General features: G+C 38.6%; 1 protein-coding gene across 2 annotated transcripts in view; it reads left to right on the top strand.

Moving 5' to 3' along the window:
• The window catches only part of Dmxl2 (Dmx like 2), a 111,994-nt gene that overhangs the window by 50,009 nt on the left and 37,607 nt on the right, over positions 1-24,378 (top strand). For both annotated transcript variants that reach the window (XM_040729786.1, XM_040729787.1), the window contains exons 12-20: positions 382-1,078; positions 2,538-2,659; positions 6,542-6,631; positions 9,108-9,231; positions 12,060-12,179; positions 13,681-13,908; positions 16,078-17,748; positions 21,024-21,134; positions 23,223-23,392. In XM_040729786.1, the coding sequence (XP_040585720.1) occupies positions 382-1,078; positions 2,538-2,659; positions 6,542-6,631; positions 9,108-9,231; positions 12,060-12,179; positions 13,681-13,908; positions 16,078-17,748; positions 21,024-21,134; positions 23,223-23,392 (3,333 nt within the window). The remainder of the gene's footprint in view (positions 1-381; positions 1,079-2,537; positions 2,660-6,541; positions 6,632-9,107; positions 9,232-12,059; positions 12,180-13,680; positions 13,909-16,077; positions 17,749-21,023; positions 21,135-23,222; positions 23,393-24,378) is intronic.

Genomic DNA, 24,378 nt, shown 5'->3' with positions numbered 1-24,378 from the left:
CATAGTTGAGGATGACCTTTGATTCCTGATCCTCCTTCCTCTACCTCCCAAGTGCTGGTATTATAGGCATGTGCTCATCTCCAGTTTTATAAGCCAGATGAAGCTGCTTTTATGTGCTATCTTTCTTAGCTTTATTATAATTTAAATATATGATGTGATTATTTTGATAAGCAATGTATTTGAAACAGTTTATCTTGTATTGGGCTATGAATAGTGATCTAATACATAAGCAGAAGAAAGGAATTGAACTATACAGAGGTTAAACATTTTTTTTTTTGCTAGGAAGCTGGGATTTGACATTTTGAAAATAGAAGTGTGTTTGGAAAAGTATTTTTGAGAGAAGGCAAACTCCTTATAATGAATCACCCTTGTGTTTTTCAGGTTTCTTTTTCCTCTCGGATTCCTGTTGCATTTCCCTCTGGGGATGCAAATTCTCTTAGTAAAAATATCATGATGTATGCCTGTGTAAATGCTACAAAAGATTCATACTATACCTCATCACACCAAGAGCTGATGTCTGTAGATAATTCTCATGGGTCACAGCCACACTCCAGATCACACAGTACAGACATGAACATTTTAGCACCCACAGTAATGATGGTCTCTAAACACATAGATGGGTCTTTGAATCAGTGGGCAGTCACTTTTGCTGACAAGTCAGCCTTTACCACTGTTCTGACTGTATCCCACAAATTCAGATACTGTGGTCACCGATTCCACCTCAATGACTTGGCGTGCCATTCGGTTTTACCACTGTTGCTGACGTCCTCCCATCATAATGCTCTGTTGACTCCTGAATCAGACTGTCAGTGGGACTCAGACAGTAAAGTAAATAGATTAATAGACCCTGTAAAACACACAAAAGACTCATCGAAACAGCCTCTTAGAAATGCAGCAACTCGTACATTTCATGACCCAAATGCAATCTACAGTGAACTTATTCTGTGGCGTGTAGACCCCATAGGACCTTTGTCATACACTGGGGGAGTATCAGAATTGGCTCGAATTAACTCTTTACATACCTCAGCCTTCTCTAATGTGGCATGGCTTCCAACTCTTATTCCTAGTTATTGTCTTGGTAAGTGTTTAATGGTAAAATGAATAAAATTTAAATTATTGTTATGAAAAATGTTTTTCTTTATTTTTTGTTTGAGATATTATAGCTTATGACATGTTATATAGACCATGTTGGCCTTAGACATTGAGATTCTGCTGCCTGGCATGTGCTGATATTACCACCATGCTTGGTTCACAAAATGCTTTATATTTGTCATAGCTAAGTTTTTAAAATTATTTTTATTTTATGAGTATGAGTATTTGCTTACATGTGTGTCTGTGCAGCATGTGACTGCCTGCCATGAGAGGCCAAAAGAGGGTGTCAGATCCCCAGGACTGGAGTTGCAGACAGTTGTGAGCCACCATTGTTGGTAGTAGGAATCAAACCCAGTCCTCCAGAATAGCCAGTGCTCCTAACTGCTGAAACATTTCTCCAGCCCCAAGATATTTTTTTTTTTGATTTACATTAACTATTTTATTAAAATACATACATAAGCTGTTGGGAACCATCACTCACAGCAATGATTTTCTTGCATTTTGGACATGTATACAATATTATAATCAATTATATAATCTGAATATGCCAATGTTATTTTAAATCATTTATGTATTATCAATAGCAACGATATTTTATTAAGAATATACAAAATTATACAGCAGAATTGAAAAACACCAAATATTTTTGGGGTCTGACTCCTTACTACAAAAATTTTTTACTTTTGTAAATATTCAGTAAATTTAGGTAGAAGAGCATAGAGTTGATCGGTCTGTCATATTTATATAAAGCATCTTTTTTTTTTTTTTTTTTATAGACACTGATCCACAGCTCAGAGCCCCATAGGTTGCCCAGGCCTTCTCACTGACACTCACATTTGGGGGGTCCAGATCAGTCCCATTCTGGCCTCCCCACTGTCGGTCTGGGGTCCAAGAGCACTCCCCCTGTTCAGATCAGCCGTCTCTGCTGGTTTTGCCAGCCCATTCCTTGCCAATTTGCTCATCACTCCTCTCTCTCTGTCACTGGGTTCCTTGGGTTCAGTTCAGTGCTTAGTTGTGTGTTTGCCTCTGCTTCCATCAGTCCCAGGATGAAGGCTCCCGGATAGTTATAGACATCAAGTTCATTATCAGGAATGGGCATTCGAGGTGGTCCTTCCACTATTGCTTAGCTTGCCAATTGATGTTATACCTTTAGATCACTCGAGGTCACTCTGGTGCCTGATCTGTCTTCGATCCTATGATTCCCTCTTCCAGATTGCCAGAGTGTTCGTACAGACTTATCTGTAGAATTTAGAGTTTTCTTTTTATATTTATTTCTACTGAATTTTTGTTAAGAAATTGTATCCATAAATTGTATCTATTTAATTATGATTCTGGATGATAGTTATACCTAGAAAGAAAGGTGTAATTGTTTGTTTCTTATGCTTTAGTTAATAATAAAAATAAACTGCACACTGTAAAGCAAAGACTTAATTTTCTTTTCTCAGGCACATACTGCAATTCTGCAAGTGCTTGCTTTGTTGCATCCGATGGCAAAAGTTTGAGGCTCTATCAAGCTGTGGTAGATGCAAGAAAATTATTAGATGAACTATCAGACCCAGAAGCCTCAGTAAGAATTTTCAAATCTTTTTCTAAGCTAATAAGAAATTATCTTTTTACTTTGTCTAAAACCATTGTTTGTGGTGCATGCCTTTAATCCCAGCACTCAGGAGGCAGAGGTAGGAAGGTCTCTGAGTTCGAGGCCAGCCTGGTCTACAGAGTGAGTTATTCTGATTATTACAGCAGACTAATGCTCTGTTAAAATGGGGATGTGAAAAGTAACTGAAGTACTTTTAGATTTTACAATTTTACATTGACAAAAAAAAAAAATTGAGACAAATCTCATATAGCCAGGACTGACCATGGGCTGCTGCTCCTTTTGTTTCTACTCCACTTGAGGTGCTGGAGTTAAAAGCATGTGTCTCCACACCTTGCTTATGCAAATATTTAAGAAAAGTTTTATTATGTGAATATAATTGGTTTATAAAAAGCACTTTTTGGGCTGTTTTAATTTTGTTTACTGAAAATAGATTTAAAGTAAAATATATTCTGATTTTGTTTTCTCCTTTCCCACCCCTCCCAGACCTTTTCCACCCCACCATCCACATTTCTTTCTCTTATTAGGGTACAAACAGGCTCTTAACGAATAATAATAAAGTAAAATTAGATAAAATAAGAACAAACAAATCAGAATAGGACAGAAAAAGAGACAAAGAAAAAGCACAGGAAACACATAGATGCAGGGACACACACGTTCACACAGAAACCCCATCACAACAAGACTGAAAGCCATAACATATGTGCAGAGGTTTGTAAGGTTACACACATCCCTGAGATAAAGAACCTCCAGAAGTATTACTGAGTTTGCTTTATGTTGTCCATCTGCTGCTGAGATGAGCCATCTCTCCAGCCTCAGGTGTATGTAAACTTAAACTTTTTATTGTTCGGTTTTTCGAGACAGGGTTTCTCTATGTAACAGTTGTGGCTGTCCTGGAACTCACTCTGTAGACCAGGCTGGACTCGAACTCACAAAAGTTTGCCTACCTCTGCCTCCTGACTGTGCTACCATCACCCGGCTGTAAACTTAAACTTTATATGATGTATTTAATTTTCCGGAAAAAAAGAATACATCTATAAATTTTAATTTTTGTTCTCAGGATAATTATGGCATTTTTAGATCCTGTGTTTAAATTTTTACATTTTATTGTATTTTTTTGTATTTCTAATATTAATTTTGCATGAATTTTTATTTAAAAATACCACTTTAACTAAAATATCACTTATCTTGATCTTTTGTGTATGTGTTTGTGAGTGTGTGTTTTTGAGTGTATGTGTGTGTTTACTATTGAAGTTCTGTGCTTCATGTACTTCAACCTAATTTTGGTGCTATCCTGCACTGTCAAAGAAATTTGTTGGTTAAGTGAAGTTATTTTTACTATGAAATGAATTTCTTGGTTGTAGGCGAAGTTGAGTGGTATTCTTTACTGGTAAACTCCTTAGGCATAGTGTTGGTAGAGAATGTAAGCAGGGAAGACAAACCTTCAGCAGGAATGTGTTCTTGTGAGAGTCTTGGTTACATGTTGGAAATAGCAGAGGAGCGTATAGAATGACTCATAATCAGATTGTCCCCTAGGCCAGCAAATCAGTCTCTGAGTGGGACCTAAGCATCAGTGACTGAGAAGGGGTCAGTGTGCAGCCAAGACTGAAAATCATCAATCAAGGCAACACGTGTGTGTGTGTGTGTGTGTGTGTGTGTGTGTGTGTGTGTGAGAGAGAGAGAGAGAGAGAGAGAGAGAGAGAGAGAGAGAGAGAGAGAGAGAGAGAGAGAGAGAGAGAGAGAGAGAGAGAGAATGAAACCCAGAGTTCTGTGCTTGATGGGTTAGCATTCTACCTTTGTGATATACCTCAGCCCTTGACTGGAACTCACTATGCAGCCCAGGTTGTCCTTGAACTCCTCTTACCTCAGCATCCTGAGTGATGGAATTAGCGGTTCACTCCACTATGCCCTGTATCTTAGTTAAAGTTCCTATTACTGTGACCAAAAGCAACTTGGGAAGGCAAGCATTTATTTCATTTTACAGGTCTTAGTTCATATTTCATCACTGAGGACAGGAGCTTAAGACAGGAACCTGGAGGCAGTAAGTGAAATAGAGCCATGGAATAATGCTGCTTACTGGCTTAGCCCTGATGGCTTGCTCAGCCTGCCTTTGTTATATAACCCAGGCCCACCTGCCTAACCAAGAAAATACTGTACAGATTTGCCTGAAGGTCAATCTGATGGAGTCATTATTTCAGTTAAGGTTCCTCTTTCCAAATAATTCTCGCTGGTGTCAAGTTGACAAAAAATCTAATCAGGGCACCCAACTTATAGTAGTAACACTTCTTAAACTTTTGTATACATATGAATCTAGAGATCCTGTTGAAGTGTAGATGCACAGTATACTCTAAAAAGTACTGTCTTGTTGCAGTTGGTCTGACAATGCACTTTGAGTACCAGTCTTTTTTTATTTTTTTTTTATTTTTTTGTGCTAAGGAAATCCTGGCATTTTAGCCTCATAGATTGTAGGCCACAGCTGAGTCCAGATTTCAGTGAATAATCTGTATGTGTTTGAGCTCTCTCTCTCTCTCTCTCTCTCTCTCTCTCTCTCTCTCTCTCTCTCTCTCTCTCTCTCTCTCTCTCTCTCTCTCTCTCTCACACACACACACACAAATCCTGACTCTGGGTGAATGTACTCATTAATAAATTCAGCCCTATTTAACCACTTATTTTATTCTCTTGATTTAATCCCAGAATATCTCCCAATACATGTGCCTTAGTTAGGTTTTTATTGATATGAAGAGACACCATGAGCATGGCAGCTCATAAATGCAAACATTTAATTGAGGTGCTCGCTTAAGTTTCAGAGTTCAGTCCATTATCATCATGGTGGGGAGCATGGCAGCGTGCAGGCAGACGTGGTGCTGGAGCTCAGAGTCCTACATCTTGACTTAGAGGCAATAGTAACTCATCAAATGACTGTCATACTGAGTGAAACTTGAGGAAAAAACCTCAAAGCCAACCCCCACAGTGACATATTTCCTCCAACAAGGTCACACCTCCTAATACTGCCACTCCCTTTGGGGCCATTTTCTTTCAAACCACCACCACGTGGTCTAGAATTCTACTGATACAAATGGGAAAGATCCCACAAGTCCAGTTCAGATGCTCTTTCCTCTTAGAGCTGACCTTAGGCTAAGCAAGGAAGGATCTAAACTTTGTTAAGGCAGGGAAAAACATTGGAGGTGGGTGCTGAGGCATTTAGTTAAATTACTGAAAGGTTTTTATTTAAAAGAAATGGCTTCTTGCCGGGCGGTGGTGGCACACGCCTTTAATCCCAGCCCTCGGGAGGCAGAGGCAGGCGGATCTCTGTGAGTTCGAGGCTGGGCTGGACCGACAGCCTCCAAAACAATACAGAGAAACCCTGTCTTGTAAAACCAAAAAAAAAAAAAAAAAAAAAAAAAAAGAAAGAAAGAAATGGCTTCTTGGTGTGGGTTTTGGGAGCCTCCTCCCAGTATGAAGTTTGGGAAGTTTTAAGGAATATAGAAGTTAGTTTCATGTTTTAAGTCAGGCATTGCCATCTCAAAAGGCAGCATCCACTTGTCAGCCGTGATCCCGATAGTACATTTGGAGAGTTGTGCTTTCAAAGGGCACTAAACATCATATGCCACCCACTCACACATTTGTCTTGATGAAGCTATTGAAATAGCTGGATGCTTTGATGTTACAGTACTTGTGTAAATATAAGTTTTTCTAGCTTAACTTTAGAAACAGTAACAAGAATATAAAGTTGATATATTTGTTTGAATATATTGTCATTGTCAATCAATGATTTTGGGGGTGGGGTTTTAGTGTCTGTAATGCTATCTCTTATTGACTGGAATTTTGTTGATCGTTGACATTTTTTGTTTACAGAAACTTATTGGAGAAGTGTTTAACATTGTGAGCCAACAGTCTACTGCTCGACCAGGCTGCATTATTGAACTTGATGCAATAACTGACCAAGTAAAAGCATGTTTTCAAATTGGTGATGCTATGTGCTCTTTGATTCTCTTCATTCCACAGGGTTTATATATATATATATTTCATATATATAATATATAAACATATATTATATATAATAAACATATATGTTTTAGAATAATTCTTATTTGGTAAAACATCTGATGTGTAGTGACTTCCAAAGTGTGTGTGTGAGAGAGAAAGAGTCCTCTCATTGACTCTTACCTGTGTCTTTACCTCTTATTTGAAGGAAGTTTGATTCAGTCAGGAAAAGTATAATCCAGTGTCCACAGCAGACATAGTGCAGCTGTGCAGAGGCTCAGCTCTGGCTTTTTTCCATGTTAGCTTCCATTCAGCTCAGTAGGGAACACACAGCATTTATTTTTATGAGATCCGTTAACATGCAGATGAGCCACCTCAGCATGTACATTTACTTCCTATTCCTGACCCTTTGTGTAGTCAGGCTTCCTCCCAGCTCCTATCTGGGAGAAGAGGAGAGGGCCGCACCCCCCTCCCTGGGCAAATTTAGTCTTTTTTCCTTGCAATGTTTATTCCTTTAGGGTCATGTTCCTGGACTGAGAGAGAGCACAGCCATTTAAACAAAAAGGAGTACTTTGAGGAAGTAACCACATTTTTAAAACAAAACAAAGTGAAAAATAAGACAAGTATAGAGTTACTTGTAATTTTTCCACAGTGCTTGCATTCTTAAGTGAAATGAAGGTTATTTCTGCTTATGTGAAGAAATTACCACATCAGTTTTTGGTAGCAGAAATGGGGCTGCCAGACTCAAGTTACTAATGAGGCCTCCAAGGAAATTGCAATTTTTCTGTTCTCAGGCTGCATTATTGTGCTTTTAATTCAACCCATTATTTCCTTTTTCTGCTCCAGAGATCTAGAAGAGTGCCTTCCCTAACTTGGGTCCCTTTCTCTCTTCACCATGGGACATTGGTATGGTCCACTCTGACCTAGTATTCTCTTGACTTTACATTTACACCAGATTTGTTTCCCAGCTGCTTCTGATTTTCATTAACACAGGGTAGTAATGTCCAACCACTGACAAGTGAATGGATTTCAAACCTCAGAGTTGTAAAACTCATTGTAGGTTTTCCCCAGTGTGTGTTCTCTGATCTTTCACTTGTGTCTGTCTTTCCCTCCATCCACTTTCCCCCTCCCTCTTTTTCTCTTATCTATCAATATTTCTCTCTATTCCCTCCTCCCTGATTCAGCCCTCTTGTTCTTACCCCCTCTCACCTTCCCTGTTTGTTCTTTGTTTTTGAGGCAGCTGGCTATGTGGCTGGCTTGGACCTCACTGCTGCCTCAGCCTCTTGAGTGCTGGGATTACAGGCTTGCATTGCCATGGCTGTGCTCTTTGATTCTGTACTCATGAAGGCCTTACATTCTTCCTTTGTTCTTTTTCCTTTGGGAAGCTGATCTTATGTTATAAAGAGATTTTACACCTGGAGAGACATAAAAATGCTCTGATCTTGGATGCAATTTTTATGACTTGACTTAATATTATAGTCCTATTATTTCATTCTGTGTAAAAAGATTGATTTTCATGATTTTTAAGATTACACTGTTCTTTCATTGCCAGTTAATCAAAGCTACTTTCTGCAAGGTTGCCATCCAGTGGTCTCAACACTCCTCCACTGTATTCCCTTGCTTGAATCTAGCCTTTTCCTTGAGGTTTTAGTTCACCAGGTGGTTCTAGTTGACTGTGATTGTTTGTATTCTGTGTGGTCTGGTAACATGACCATGCAGCATATTACCAATGGTGTATTTCATAGGCCTCTGTTGACCCTCTGCACGTTCATGTAAATGTATTCCACAAAGATTGTCATCCACTTTAAACAAGTTCTCACAGTTCCTACTGAACGGTCTACAGGGGTGCTGAGAACCTTTCCCAGGGTTTAGTGTTCATTGGTGGAGCTCTCAGGTAGACTTGGAAACTGTGCTGGTTGTCGTCAGTCTAGTGAGCATAGCCCTCTTCACCTGTCAGGGCCACAAGTGGTTCAGGTCATTTAACTACATCTGTAGTTCTTCAGTATTTTAAGAAGGTTTATTCTTCCTATCTTTTAATTATGTGTTGGTGTGTATATCTGATTCTGGATATGTACATGTGAGTGTCAGTGTCCAAGGGGACCAATGTTTTTTATCCCCTAGAGCTGAAGTCACAGTTGTGAGTCCTGTGACCTGGGTTCTGGAAACTGAACCTGACTGAAGTTCTGAGCCCTAGTGTTTTTCTGTGCTTGAGACATAAACCTGATACTCTGTTTTGTGATTAGCTGTGCTTTCTCTGAAAGTACTTTATTTTATTAATCCAAGAAAGTCTTAGCAATTTTTTCCTGCTTTTTTTTCTAGTTAGATTAAGAATAGACATTATACTGAGGTTTGTTTTTAGTTTGTTAGTGTTGGGAGGTGGGGAATGGGAGATAAAGAATTTCAAAGATGAAAATCTCTTTCACTTATCTCATTTTAGTGTGGCTCAAATACACAGTTACTGCACGTGTTTCAAGAAGATTTCATTATTGGATATAGACCGCATAAAGAAGACATGGAGAAAAAGGAAAAGGAAACAGAAATATTTTTTCAGCCATCACAAGGTATGTTTTTTTGAGGGGAGGTGGGTCTTGTTTTTTAACTGATGAAATGGACTGACTCACTACCATTCTAAAATTGCCTAAAATAAACAGTGAAATCTCATCGGGGGGGAAAAGTGAGTTGCTTATTTTAATCATTAAAAACTCTGCCAGCTTTTCGTCATGCATGGGGATTTTCAGGTGGCCACTCTAGCTTTGGGCGCACACAGCTGTCACCTGTCAGAGCCACTGTGTGGCACGTTGGTTAAGAGCACTTGCTGCTCTTCCAGAGGACCCATCTTTGTTCTCGTCACCCCCCCAATTTTTTTTTTAAAGAAAATAGGTTTTCTATAAGATCTTTAGAAAACAAGCAGTGTAATGTTTAGTTTCAACTTAATTTGGCATCAAGTATTTCTTTTAGAAATTATGATTTTGTATTTATAGCAATTATGCCGTATTAAAATGAAAAGACATGCCCTGCTTTAAGAAATCATTTTCTGTATTGAGTACCACTTTAGTTTACAAAGGGTTTCCAAATACTTACTCCCCTTTGATGTATTTCTTAAGCCTCTGTCAAATTATTTAAAAAAATTTTTTTGGTGAATGATTCTTTAAAGTTTTTGTCTTTTGTGTGTAAAGTTTCTCTTTGTTTTTCCCCCCTGTTTTATAACTGTTTCCTTAAAAACTAAATGTGCATATTTTTCTCATCCATTGCTCTTCCTTATTTTTGTACTTTTTAACTTTTTATAAAAATAAAAATGCTTTCTTTTATGTATGTGGGTTATTTTGTCTGTATGTATGTCTGTGTACCAAGTATGTGTCTAGTGCCTCTGGAAGTGAGACAAGAGTGTTGGATCCCCCAGGGTCTGGAGTTAAGGGTAGTTGTAAGCTGCCATGTGAGTGCTGATAACTGAACCTGGCTCTTCTGGAAAAGGAAGCAGCTGTCTTACTTAGCTGGGGTTTTTGTTAGATGAAACACCATGACCAAAAGGGTTTATTCTGCTTGCACTTCCACACTACAGTACATTACCAAAGGAAATCAGGACAGGAACTCCATCAGGTCAGGAACTTGGAGGTAGGACCTGATGCAGAGGCTACAGAGGGGTGCCTCTTACTGGCTTCCCCTCATGGCTTGCTTAGCTTGCTTTCTTATAGGACCCAGGACCACCAGCCCAGGCATGGAACCACCCACTGTGGGCTGGGCCCTCCCCTATCAGTCACTGATTAAGTAAATGCCCAACAGCTGGATTTTATGGTGAGCTTTTTTCAGTTGAGCCTCCCTCCTCTGATGACTCCAGTTTGTGTCAAGGTGCCATAAAACTATCCAGCACAGCAGGCAGAGCTCTTAACCACTGAAGCATCTCTACAGCCCTCTGCCTGCATTTCTAAAGGTGATGTTTTTGCTTATATTATCAAGCTAATGAAATAAAAAATTTCAGAGTAGTTTATGTGTTAATTGCCCAAAATACCGGTGTTTTAATTTGTTTGAATCCATGTACAAAGTAGGTTCATATATTTTTGTGCACATACATGTGTGTGCATGTGCACATATGCACGCGCGCACACACACACACACACACACACACACACACACACACTGGGAACTAAATTCAGGTACTCATGTTTAGATGACAAGCACTTACCAACTGAGCCACCTCTCCCTGCCCAAAACTTTAATTTTAAAAGGAAGTTTGAATTGTTCAATGCAGATCTCAATTTAACTTATAAAGAATTCGTCTGTTAACAGGAAAAATGTACCCACCATGAAATTCCTACACTTTTCTCTGTGCCTTTATCTCTACTTCCTTCTCAATTACTTGGAAAATTTTAAAAATGTTAATTTTGTGTAAGAAAAGCAGTATAACAGGATAAAATGTTTCCTTCTTTTATTTATTGAATTTATTGTTTATTGTGTGTATGTGTGTACATGGGCCTGTGTGCCATGGTATACATGTGGAGCTCACAGGATACTTGGGCTCTGATGGTTAATCTCAGATCTTCAGGCTTGCAGCGAACCCTCACCCATCAGACTCACCCTCATGTTTAATTTTCAATGTCTGATGGATGGCCCATCTTTGGATTCCTTTTGTGTTGGCCTTTATATGTTCATTAAATTTAAATTTTAGTTATTATTGTGTATATATGAGAGTAGGATGTGAGTTTGTAGGTATTCATGTAAAAGGGTTTTTTTGGAGGCAGTTCTCTCCTTCTACCTTTTCATGGGTTCTGGGAATTGAACTCAGGAAGACAGGCTTGTGTGACTAGCTACTTTACCCATTGAACCATGTCACTGACCTCTTTGTGTACATTTGATGGAGCCCAATTGGTTTTGATAGCTCTGTAACTTTTGTTATAAAAATTATATTAAAAATCATCCTTCAAATGAATTCTTCCTCTAAGAGTCTATTTTCTGATGTATTTCAGTAGTCTAGTACCATAGAGTGTGTGTGGATGATAAAGAAGAGAGATTTTAGCTTTGATTTCTGGTCCAAGGTTGAAAGGCTGAATCTGATGATAGCAGAGTCCTAGGGGCGGCTCAGAATATCACATAGGAAGAGATAGGGAACAAGTCTCTTCTTTTCCCCTCTTAGAAAGCCATAGTATGTAACCATTATGGCTCCACTCTGATGTTCTTATCCAATCCTTTTGCCTTCTAAAGGCCCCACCTCTGACTCCTACAACTAGATTATGTTTCTCTCTTCTTAATACCTTAATACAGTGGGAAATTAAGCCAACGAGAGGTTTAGAAAGGACAAAATATACTCAAGTCATCGGCTTTTCTTTCTTTACAACTCAGATGTTTTTCTAATGCTACAGAAAGATTAATTACTCTTTTCCCCTTTGAACAATAGGATATCGCCCACCACCGTTTTCAGAAAAATTCTTTTTAGTAGTCATTGAGAAGGACAGCAATAATAACTCTGTTCTCCATATGTGGCACCTTCATCTTAAATCTGTACAAGCATGCTTAGGTAAGTAAATATGTCACTATTTTTATACAGAGATATGTAAAATAAAGACATTTTATAGTAAATACTTTAGGTTGGTTGGTTCTTTAAAATGAAGCAATGATCTATAAGTTGAATTGATGAATGAGAGTAGGAATCTCTTCCAGGCATTATTTACTTAACTATTATTATTATTACTATTTTGAAATGGCGGTCTCATAATACAGCCCAGGCCGTTATAAAGCCCAGTCCCGGATCCTCAGTATCCTGAATATTACATTTGGAAGAAACATGCAACCATGCTGAACTTCTGGAACAGACTGACCCTAAACATAGTGCAGTTTGTGGGCACATTAGACACACTGGAAATAAAAATAAGAAAGGTTGAATGAGTTATTTTTAGTTGACATTTATCGAGTACTTGCTGCCTGTTTGTGGATGCCATGTCTTCACGTCAGCTCTGCTGGAAGAATCAATGTAGTAAATTTTTGTAGACTCACATGGCTGTCTGATATGCTGTGCATCAGTGTAGCATTATGAGAAACAGTTTCTGTTTGGCAAAATATGATTGAATACCTGGTTAACATTAAGAAATACAATAGTTTGTATGATAAATTGTTCCACACATGCTTTACTATACACATTTAGATTAATTATGAAGCATAAAAAATTGAATATTTTGGGGGTCTAGTGCTACATTTGGCACTTAGTATCTTTTAGCTAGGCAAGGAATTTATTAATGAGCTATAGTCCCAGGCCAGTTATATAGCCTAGACTAGCCATGAGCTCACTCTGTAGACTATATTAAAAGGTGTTTTTTTTCCTTTAAATTTTAATTTTTTAACTTTGCTTTCTGAGAGAGAATTGTTAAGTAAAGAATTGCATGGACAGCTATATCATGCTAACTCTACTGTTTGTGAATATTTTACATATTTTTTGTTTTTTAATTTACATTTGATAGCTGTTTTGTGGATTACAGTGTGACATCTCAATACATGATATGTATAATCTTAGAATCATGTAACTGACTTATCTCAGCTGTCAAAAAGATTTTACCATGTCTGATAATTATGTCACTAAGTAGTTTTATAAACATGAAATAAGTGCCTTTATCTACTACGCCATCTCACTAACCCATTAGGTTGCTTATTAAAAGTACAGATTACTGAGATCTGTCCCAAGTTGATATAATCAGTGTCTCTGGGATTAGACATGAGTTTGTGTGTTAATGTATTCTTTAGGCTTTTAGTGTGTTTAAGGCTTAGGAATGCTGTATTATGTAACTTAAGGTTTTAGATCTCATATGTTGTGGTTCTCCCCTGACATGTCCATATGAAGGAGTTAGTTGGTCATGGTGAGAAAGAACCAAATAGTTTAAAAGTATATATCCTCAAGGTAACTCATGAAGAGTCTGTTAATTGTCTCCCAAGAAATGGAAATACTTATAAGGAGCTATATTTCTTAGAGAATAAGAATATCCTCTTGTGTATAGCGATGATAATATGTTTCAAATGTTTTTGTGCAGCCAAAGCTACAGAAGGGATCTCATCTGACAGCCTGCTCTCAGTGCCTGGACAGAAGAAGGTAGACTCTTCTCCAGAAACCTCCCCTAGTGTGAGCTCTATGCCACACTCTTCATCAATTGCCAATCTCCAAACTGCTAGTAAACTCATTCTGAGTTCCAGACTGGTATACAGTCAGCCTCTGGATCTGCCAGAAGCTGTCGAAGTGATAAGAGCAACACCTTCAGCAGGTAGTATTCTTGAGACTGTGCGGTGGCAGCTCAGAGTGTTGTCCTGGAATGTATGTGCTACAGTGACATTGACACAGTTATTGCTTGTAGTGATCTATCCATTAGAAGCATGTTTTTATCAATAATAATTTTTTAATGATAAATTTAGTTTGCTGGCTCTCTCCTATGTCCATGTGGAGGAGTGAGTCATGGTGAGAAGGAACCAAACAGTTTAAATGTATATTTTCTCAAGGCAACAAGAAGGAGGCTGAAAATTATCTCCTAAGAAGTAGAAGTAGCCAGGCGTTGGTGGCGCAAGCCATTAATCCCAGCTCTTGGAGGCAGAGGCATGCAGATCTCTGTGAGTTCGAGAGTTCCAGGACAGCCTCCAAAGCCACAGAGAAACGCTGTCTCGAAACACCAAAAAAAAAAAAAAAAAAAAAAAAAGAAGTGGAAATACTTCTAAGAAGTTGCATTTCCCCCCTCTTCTTTGGTTTTTCTTATTATTTAGCTCATGCTGACCTTGTGACCTCTTCCTGTCTTAGCCTCCGAGAGTTGGAAATATCTTTTTCTTCAAAAGTATCTATCAAACCGTGTTCACACATACATAATAAAATTCTGCGCATGATTGGCACAGAATGAAATCTTAAACTATTGTACATTTGTACATTTATTTTAGGGGTGGGATGCCACAACATAATACATGTGGAGGTCAGAGCATACTGTGCAGGAGTCAGTTCCAGTAGCCTCAGAGATTCATATACAAATGTATTTCTTCTCTGAAGTTTGCCCTCATATTTTTCCAAAAGGGAGATAAGCTACCTCACATTAAAATATGTATTCCAGGACACTGAAATGGTTGTGCCACTAGAGGCATACTCTGCTTAATGGCTTAATGACCTGAGCGCACTCTCAGTTCCTGGAAAGTGGCAGTGACTCCATGTGTACACCATGACATGTGTGCACCATGACATGTGTGCACCTGAACTCAGACACTGTAAATAATTATTTAAATTAAAGGTATATCATCTACCTACCTATTATTGGTCTATCTGTCTGTCTATCATCCATCCATCCATCCAATCTTATTTTCAGAGCTGAATATGATTGACCTGTAGTAATACTGACTTTAGTAAGATAGATGAGGTAATTTGAAGGATTAGACTGGAGGCTGCATTTGAAATGACTTTCCACCTGTGGAATTCTAATTGGGGAGTTCCTAGGATAATGACCCAAATAGAGGTTCAATCTTATTTTGAATTCTGGTGGATTATACTGAATATTGGGTATTCTTATCCAACCCTAAGACATACCTGCCTTCCAGGTTGAAATTTTATCTTGAGAAAAATTTTGTTATGGGCTTTTGTGTTGAATGCAGGTGTAGACAAATCTTTTTCCCCCTTTGCTTTATTTTGACAGAGTCTTTCTAGCCAAAGCTGGTCTGAAACTCATTAATGTATGTAGGAAAATCTTGAACTTGTAATCCTTCTGCTTCTGCCTTATAAGAACTAGGATTGCAGGTATATTTCCTAAATACAGAAGTTTTATAAAAAATCTTTTTGAATATTTGGGGTTAGATGGCTGAGTGGTTAAGAGCACTTGCTGCTCTTGTAGAGAACTATAGTTAAGTGCCCACATCTGGCAGCTTATAGCAACTATAGCTCTTGGAGATCTGTCACCTTCTTCTGTCCTCCAAGGTCACCTGCACTCATGTGCATATATACAAACTTGGACATACACACATACACATACCTAGCTAGTAAATATTTAAAGGTATTTGCAAAGTTTGGAATATACTCATTTGTTTATTAAAACTCACAAATAAATTATATTTACAGAAGCTTTATGAAATGTTTTCAAATGTTTCATAGACAGTAACATCCCAAGTCAAGTAATAACTGCTTCCTGTTATTTAGATGGAACAGACTCAAGTGTTTAAATGGTATCCCCATTCTTCCATAGGTATTGATGGATTGGAACTTGAATTCAGGTCTTACGACCCCAAATCTAGACATTATCTTATAATTGGAAATAGCTGGGAAGTATTATTGATTGTAGACAGGAATGACATATGAGGATTCTGGTTCAACCTTAAGACAGGTGAATTAAACTGAGTAGAGAGATGAGATCTATTGACCTCACATTTATGGATCTCTGATTATTGACTATTCTTCTTTCCTTCTTATAAAGGTCATCTGAGTTCCTCTTCAATTTATCCAGTGTGCCTTGCACCTTACTTAGTGGTTACAACTTGTTCGGACAATAAAGTACGCTTCTGGAAATGTTGTATGGAAACTAACTCACTGTGCAGTGCAAGTGATGAGAAGGAAACCTATCACTGGAAGAGATGGCCCTTGATGAATGATGAAGGAGAAGATAATAGCAGTACTGTGAGCATTGTGGGAAGACCTGTTGCTGTTAGCTGCTCATATACAGGCCGTCTGGCAGTGGCTTACAAGCAGCCTGTTCACCACAATGGTTTTATTTCTAAAGAGTTTTCTATGCATGTCTGTATATTTGAATGCGAATCTACAGGAGGGTCAGAATGGGTTTTAGAACAGACTATCCATCTTGATGATTTGGTTAAGGTTGGGAGTGTACTTGATTCAAGGGTCAGTGTTGACAGTAATCTGTTTGTGTATAGTAAATCAGATGCATTTTTAAGTAAGGATAGATACCTTATTCCAAATATCAAGCATTTAGTACATTTGGACTGGGTGTCAAAAGAAGATGGCTCTCATATTCTCACAGTGGGGGTTGGTGCTAATATCTTCATGTATGGGAGACTTTCAGGAATTGTAACTGATCAAACTAACAGTAAGGATGGAGTAGCTGTCATTACATTGCCATTAGGTGGTAGTATCAAGCAAGGAGTTAGGTCAAGATGGGTTCTTCTCCGATCTATAGACTTGGTATCCTCTGTGGATGGCACACCTTCACTGCCTGTTTCTCTCTCTTGGGTAAGAGATGGAATATTGGTGGTGGGAATGGATTGTGAAATGCATGTATATGCCCAATGGAAGCATTCTGTCAAATTTGGAGACATTGAAGCTGACAGTCCTGTTGACGAGACAATTCAAGATCATTCTGCCTTCAAATCCACTATGTTGGCAAGAAAAAGTATTGTTGAAGGAGCAGCTATCACTGATGATGTTTTTTGTTCACCAACTGTAATTCAAGATGGTGGCTTATTTGAGGCTGCACATGCACTCTCTCCAACTCTCCCACAGTATCATCCAACTCAGCTGTTAGAATTGATGGACTTAGGGAAAGTTAGAAGAGCGAAAGCCATTCTCTCCCATTTAGTAAAGTGTATTGCTGGTGAAGTTGCAATAGTTAGGGATCCTGATGCTGGAGAAGGAACTAAGAGGCATCTGTCTCGGACTATTAGTGTGAGCGGCAGTACAGCAAAGGAGACGGTTACCATTGGAAAGGATGGTACTCGAGACTATACTGAGATAGATTCTATTCCTCCACTACCACTACACGCATTGCTTGCTGCAGATCAGGACACATCCTACAGAATTTCAGAAGAGAGTACAAAGAAGCCCCAGAGCTATGAGGCCTGTATTGAAAGCCAGCCAGGGGATCAGTATTCAGAGCTGTTCCAAGTCCAGGAGATAACAACAGATGATATCGATTTAGAGCCAGAAAAGAGAGAGAACAAATCAAAAGTAATAAACCTGTCACAATATGGACCAGCTTATTTTGGCCAGGAACATGCTAGAGTACTTTCAAGTCACCTAATGCACTCAAGTCTACCAGGCCTTACCCGCTTGGAGCAGATGTTCCTTGTAGCATTGGCTGATACCGTGGCAACCACCAGTACTGAGCTTGATGAAAACAGGGATAAGTACTCAGGTAAATAGTCTCATCATAAATGTTAAGTTTGTTATTGGTAAAAATGTGTTATCTGTGCAATGACTAGTACATTAAATTATTTGTTTCTTTCAACTCTTGTAGGGAGAAAAGACCTATGGATAATTACTATAAACAATACTTGATTGTAAAAGAAAAGATAGTTGAGGCAGGCTGTCACTTGCATGTGTGACATACACATTTGTGATGTCTATATGCATTCTCACTGAGTACTTATCCTCAAACATTTGTCTCAGTATTTTAAAAAGATTGATTCTTAATGGTATTGTTTTTTTGAGTAATAAATATGATCTTTTTGGAGGGGGTTGTGTCATGAAACTTATAGGGCCCCATGGATCTACTTGCTTATTTTTTCCATCTGAGGCATAGATAATTTTTGAAAAAGGTTTATTTGATGAATGGTTTTCTTGCATGTATATATGCATTTCTAGTACCTGAATTAAATCCCCTGAAACTGGAGTTGACAGTTGGTTGTGTGTGCTAGAAACTGAACCCAGGTCCTCTGGAGGAACATTAAGAGCTCTTAACGGCTGAACCATTTCTCCAGCCCCATAAATAACTTTTTAATAGCTATATAAATTTGTGTAAAAAATCCAGCCATTTAATATAATATGTATCTTGCCATTTGAAGCTAGATCTTATTCTCTCCTGTGCAGCTAGTTGAAGGCAATGGGGTTGGTTATAAGCAATGATATTAGCAGTGGAAACAAAATTATTGATCATTTGTTTGTTCGTTCATTCATTCATTCATTCAGTTAAGAATTACTATGTGCTAGGTACTTTACCCCATTTAGTTATCATAATCCTAGCCACATAATGGATAGGTGGCTATTACAGTGTGTGTGCGTGTGTGTGTGTGTGTGTGTGTGTGTGTGTGTGTGTGTGTGTGTGTGTGTGTGTGTAGTTTTATACATGAAGGTAATATTCCTTAGAAAATTTAAGGGATTCATTTACAAGCATGTAGGCATTAAATGGTAGTAATAGGGTTCATATGTGGGAAATTGTTGCCTTCAAGTCTACATTAAAAGATTTCTTAAGACTTTTAAATTGGAGGTGGGGTAAAAAATGTTCCCATAGCCAGTTAGAAATATTTTTGACAGGTTTAAAATCTCACAGTATATCCCCACAATTTTCCTTCTGTAGATTTAAATAACCAGATGCGTTAGAAGGTTTGCTTGTGACCCACTCTCTAGTTATATTGATAAGGAGCAAAAGCTCATCACAAGGTTGTGGGCAGTGGAGCAAAACCATCGCAGAAGAGCTGTAAGCCTTACACAATTGATACTGTTAGCTGGGGAATTAAGAAAGTAGGGTTGGGGGCTGGAGAGATGGCACACCCATTAGGAGTGCTTGCCACTCTTGTAGAGGACCCAGATTCCCAGCACCCACACTGAACAACTTACAACTGTCTGTGACCTAGGAGTCTGACTTCTCAGGCCTCCTTGTACATTTTCACTCTTGTACATACACACAGGCATGTGCACACGTGCGCGCACACACACACACACCATACACACAGACACAGGTGCACACACACAGACACAGGCATGCGCGTGTGCACAGAAACACACTGCACACAGATGTTTTTAAAAGATAAATCTTTAAAAAAGGATGTACTTGTCATAATGCATGAAAAACAGTTTAAACTTTCTGATATAAATCATTAGCTAACAGTATGTAAATGATTCTGATCTTAGTGGACATTCATGAACTAGACAAGACAGGAATGGGTATTTGCATTTCTAGGTGGGAAATTGCAGTTTATCTCTTCTGTCATATCATGTCTGTGTCACTGGCACATTCTCTCACAGAATTCTCATGTACCACTGTGCTCATTTCCACTTCCTGTGGACACTGGAGCATGCTCCTTTCTCAGGGCCTGAACATGCACTCTCCTGTGCATGGCTCAGTCCCTAACCTCAAATTTCTGCTCAGATTTCATCCCTGTGTCAAGGTCTTCCTTGATTCACCCATCTCTGTCCTATTCTATGTCCTTCACAGCATTAATTTCCATATATTACATACTAATTACTTTGCTCACTGCCAATCCCGCAGTGCCTAAGTGGTCCCATGTAGTAGATGTGAGTGTGCTCAGTGAGGAAATGGATGAGTACATAGAAAAAAGACCTGGAGCTAAAGCCCTGGCAATGAAATAATTTGTTTTTTTTTTTTCTGGAAAGGACTTTGCCCCTGGGGACTCTGTCAGTTGCTGGCTTGGGTTCTATCAGTGTTTTTGCATTGCTGTTAAGATTCATTAACTTGCTATGCTTTCATGTCTTTGTCTAAGTTTTCACTAAGTAGTATCAAATTTGTGGAATCAAGGAAAAGATTCAAGTTGCCCTTTTTAGCTTAACACTAGTCCAAATAAAACTAAACATCCTAGAAAATGTTTATTTTTTGAATTATTGTAACAAATGATTTCCCTTTAGTTATACAATTCCTCTCAATAAAAATCTTAATTCATCAGGCTGGGCGGTGGTGGCACACGCCTTTAATCCCAGCACTCGGGAGGCAGAGGCAGGCAGATCTCTATGAGTTCGAGGCCGGGCTGGACCGACACCCTCAAAACAATACAGAGAAACCCTGTCTCATAAAACCAAAAAAAAAAATCTTAATATCTTAATTCATCAGAAAACAGCTGCTGAGAGTTCCAAACTTATTTAGTGTCTTAGTTACCGTTCTATTGCTATGAAGAGACACCAGGCAATTTAAAGAGAGAAAAGTTTATTGGGGCTTCCAGCTTCAGAGTGAGCCCATGACCATCATGGAGAGCAAAATGGCAGAGAAACAAGCAGGAAGGCATGGTGCTGAGCAGTAGCTGTGAGCTTACTGATCTGCAAGCAGAATTAAGAAACACACCTCCAATAAGGACACACCCCTAATCCTTCCCAAAGGTTCCACCAGCAGGGAACTGAGCATTCAGATATGTGAGCCTTTAGTGGCCATTCTCATTCTGTATGTCACACTTCTTAGTTAATACACATTTCACTAGATTTCAATGTACTACTGTTATTTGTACTAATAAGTTAACTGTTTTACCAAATCATTTTTCATTTGGGAGTTTTAATATTCATGTTTTATAAAGATACATATTTTGTAAGACACTAAATTGTTTACAAAGGAGTACATTAAAATATACATTTTGTATAGAATATTACAAAGTTTAATGTTTACTTCATACCCTTTGAATCTGTTTGTGACTGTTCAATACTGTTGGATCTCTTCTTCCTTAATGTATTTTCTCTTTAAAATCACAGGAAGAGACACCTTAGATGAGTGTGGTTTGAGATACTTGTTAGCAATGCGCTTGCACACATGCCTGCTAACATCACTGCCTCCTCTATACCGAGCCCAGCTCCTTCACCAAGGTACTGTACTTACTGTTGGAATCTTTGCACCACTTAGGTTTAATGTGGTGGTGGTGGGTGTGGTTGTGTTTATGTCTGAACAGCAAGTGGATCGTGTGTCAGGTCGCCTGAGATCTTCATATTGCTTGTACCCACTTGCCTCTTCCTGTGTCCTTGGACTCTGCCCTGTCTGCGACCTTTGTTCATATAGCAGTGCTAAAGTTGTAGTAGGAGATGTAGGCTTGAGGTTGTAACAACTCATTGTCTACAGAACAGCTCTCAATATGTCTGATGCCTTCTCTTTAAAAACCATGTAAATTATATTTTTTGTGTTGTTGTGTCTCTGTTCCCTCCTTCCCTTTCTCCCCACCCCCACCACCTACTTTTTCATGGGATCTCTGTGTGGTACAGGCTGGCCTTGAACTCTTGATGATTATCCTGCTTGAGCTTCCAGGTGATGAGGTTACAGGCATGTTTACAAGGTCCCGCTTTATTAATTTTTTTTTATTTAAGCATACCTTGGTTGCTATCAAGGAGAGTTGATATTTCAGGAAGATCTCTTCTAGTGTCCCAATACATTTGCTTAGGTCCAACATATTGATTTGAGACAGATTTGTATCATCCTGTTATAGAATTTTAGAGTAACTTCCCTAAATAGGATTCTTTATTTGTAAACATTTAGATCCCCGTCTGGTTCTCATTTCTTTAGACTATATGTCTTTTGGAACCCTAAACCCCACACAGGGTTTGGAAGGTAGTCATTAGAATCCCAAGCTTGCTGAACTGTTGTCCTTACTCCTTTTCCTTCTAAAATAGTCTTAGAAAACAAGAGCTAGGCCGGGCAGTGATGGTGCACGCCTTTAATCCCAGCACTGGGGGGGGGGAGGGGGCAGAGGCAGGCGGATCTCTGTGAGTTCGAGACCAAGCCTGGTCTACCGAGTGAGTTCCAGGACAGCCTCCAAAACAATACAGAGAAACCCTGTCTCGAAAAACCAAAAAAAAAAAAAAAGAATGACCATTGCAGTGAACTATCTTACAGTGTTACATATAAATACTTCTGTTAATATTGTTTGTTACTTTATGTTTTACCTATATATTATTCTGATTATTTTCTTCATGTTATTTTATTAATATTTTTTGAACAGGTATATATTCTTGTTAGTTTCCTATCAACCGAGTTACTGAACCAGAGTAACTTAACTCTTACCTCCTTGATTCTTCTTAGTTTTAGCAAACTGTGCTTCAGAAAGAATATTCATTTACATTACCAGTAGTGCTAGGTGTCAAAACTCAGCCTACTACCACCATCTGATACGGTTTACTCTCCTCCCCTCCCCTTCTCTCCTCCTGTTCTCCCCCTCTCCTATCCTCTTCTTTCTGCCTAACCTCTGGTGGGTCTTTTAGTCCTTCCTTCCCTGCTAATTAAAAGATATGAACTTCATGGCTAAATGTGTATTCTTTACATTAAATGGAAATGGAAGTATGTTTAGAGTTTGTTTTAAGTGACCTTTAACTCTGGTCAAAGCAAAGGATAAAACAGTTTTTAAAATCTAGTGCCAAAGATGCCATTAAGGTAAATGATAGTGTAAATAATAAGGCTTTAGGCCAAAACTTCCAACTTGACGAATGTTTTCTCTTGGTAAGTTTGGTATAGGTACATGTGAGTAACTTGGTACTCAAATATCTGTATTTTCCATTGATTTAATTTTAGTGTTAATCTTTTGTTTGTTTCAAGTTCTCATGGCCTAGGATGGGTTCAAACTGAAGATAACCTTGAACTTCTGATTTTTTCTACCTCTGCCTTCTGAGGGCTGGGATTATATGCATTTGATATTGTATCTCTTCATCTCCTAATATCTTTATTTTTATATTAAAAATGCACATATAGTGGATGAAAAGTTGAAGATTTGGATGTTATGTGTCCTGTAACTGATCTTGAGTTCAAAAGCTTATAGTATAAGGTTCTGAATGGTGGCAGAGTTCTTTTTGTTCTGCCTTTCTGCTTGAAAATGTTTTTTAGAAGAACCAAGAAATAAGTAACTAGGCAAAATACTGTTTTGTTGTTATTGATAGAGTTCTCAAGGTTATTGTTTCATGTTTCCAATTTAGGTGTGTCTACCTGCCATTTTGCGTGGGCTTTTCATTCTGAAGCAGAGGAAGAACTAATCAATATGATTCCAGCAATTCAAAGAGGAGACCCTCAGTGGTCTGAATTAAGAGCCATGGGAATAGGCTGGTGGGTGAGAAATGTTAACACACTTCGAAGATGCATTGAAAAGGTAACTTTCTTTCATTGGATTTTGAAAGACTATATTATTGGGCCCCCCTTAAATCCATGGTCCCTACCTGTTTAATTGTTGTTACAGATATTTTGTTCCCCCCTCTCTTCTGTATTTGTCTCCCATCTAAATTAAAGCCCCATCCCTATTTTTTCTCTCCCCCTTCAAAGCACTCATGCATTTCTATTCCCTCTCTATTGCTTCTCCACCCCACATTGTTTATATGTGTGTGTGTGTGTGTGTGTGTGTGTGTGAGAGAGAGAGAGAGAGAGAGAGTTATGTAGCCCAATCTGTCTTCCTGTCTCTACTAGCAAATATTAATGCTATTTTTAAAATTCCAGAAAACCTGATACAGAAAATTAGTTTGTATATTTTGAGATTTTTTTAGAACAATTTTTTAAAATTACATTTATTTATTGTGTGTGTTCGCATGTGTATGTGTGTGGGTACACATGTGTACATGGAGTTTCCAACTTTACCTTTATAAAATTTTTATGCAATACACTGTCAGTTTTGAGACAGTGTCCCACTGTGTTTGTATCTCTGGCTGTTCTAGAACTATATAGACTAGTCTGGATTTGAACTCAGAAATCTGCCTTATTCTGCCTCCTGAGTGCTGGGATTAAAGGCATGTGCCAGTCACTATGCCCAGCTAATGGAATAGAAGAATTTTTTAGTCGTTACTGTTTGACGTGCATCTTAACTTGAAAACAAACAAAACTGTAGGGCATGCTCCTGCAATACCAGTACTTTAGAAGTTCAGGTCAGGGTCAGAAATTAGACAGCAACTCGGATTAAAGAGCACATCCAGGCTAGTTGAGGTAAGATCCTATTTCAGAAACATAAGCTAGGCATAGGGATGAATGCTTATAATGCTAATACTTAGGAGGCTAAGGCAGGTGAGTCGTCCTAATTTGAGGCCAGCCTGGGCTACGTAGTGAGTTCAGGGCTATTCTGGAATACGTAGTAGAACCCCAAACAACAAC

This window comes from Mesocricetus auratus, unplaced genomic scaffold (assembly GCF_017639785.1).
Source record: "Mesocricetus auratus isolate SY011 unplaced genomic scaffold, BCM_Maur_2.0 Super-Scaffold_100022, whole genome shotgun sequence".
Classification (NCBI taxonomy): domain Eukaryota; kingdom Metazoa; phylum Chordata; class Mammalia; order Rodentia; family Cricetidae; genus Mesocricetus; species Mesocricetus auratus.
This window is presented reverse-complemented; position numbering and strand designations above follow the sequence as displayed.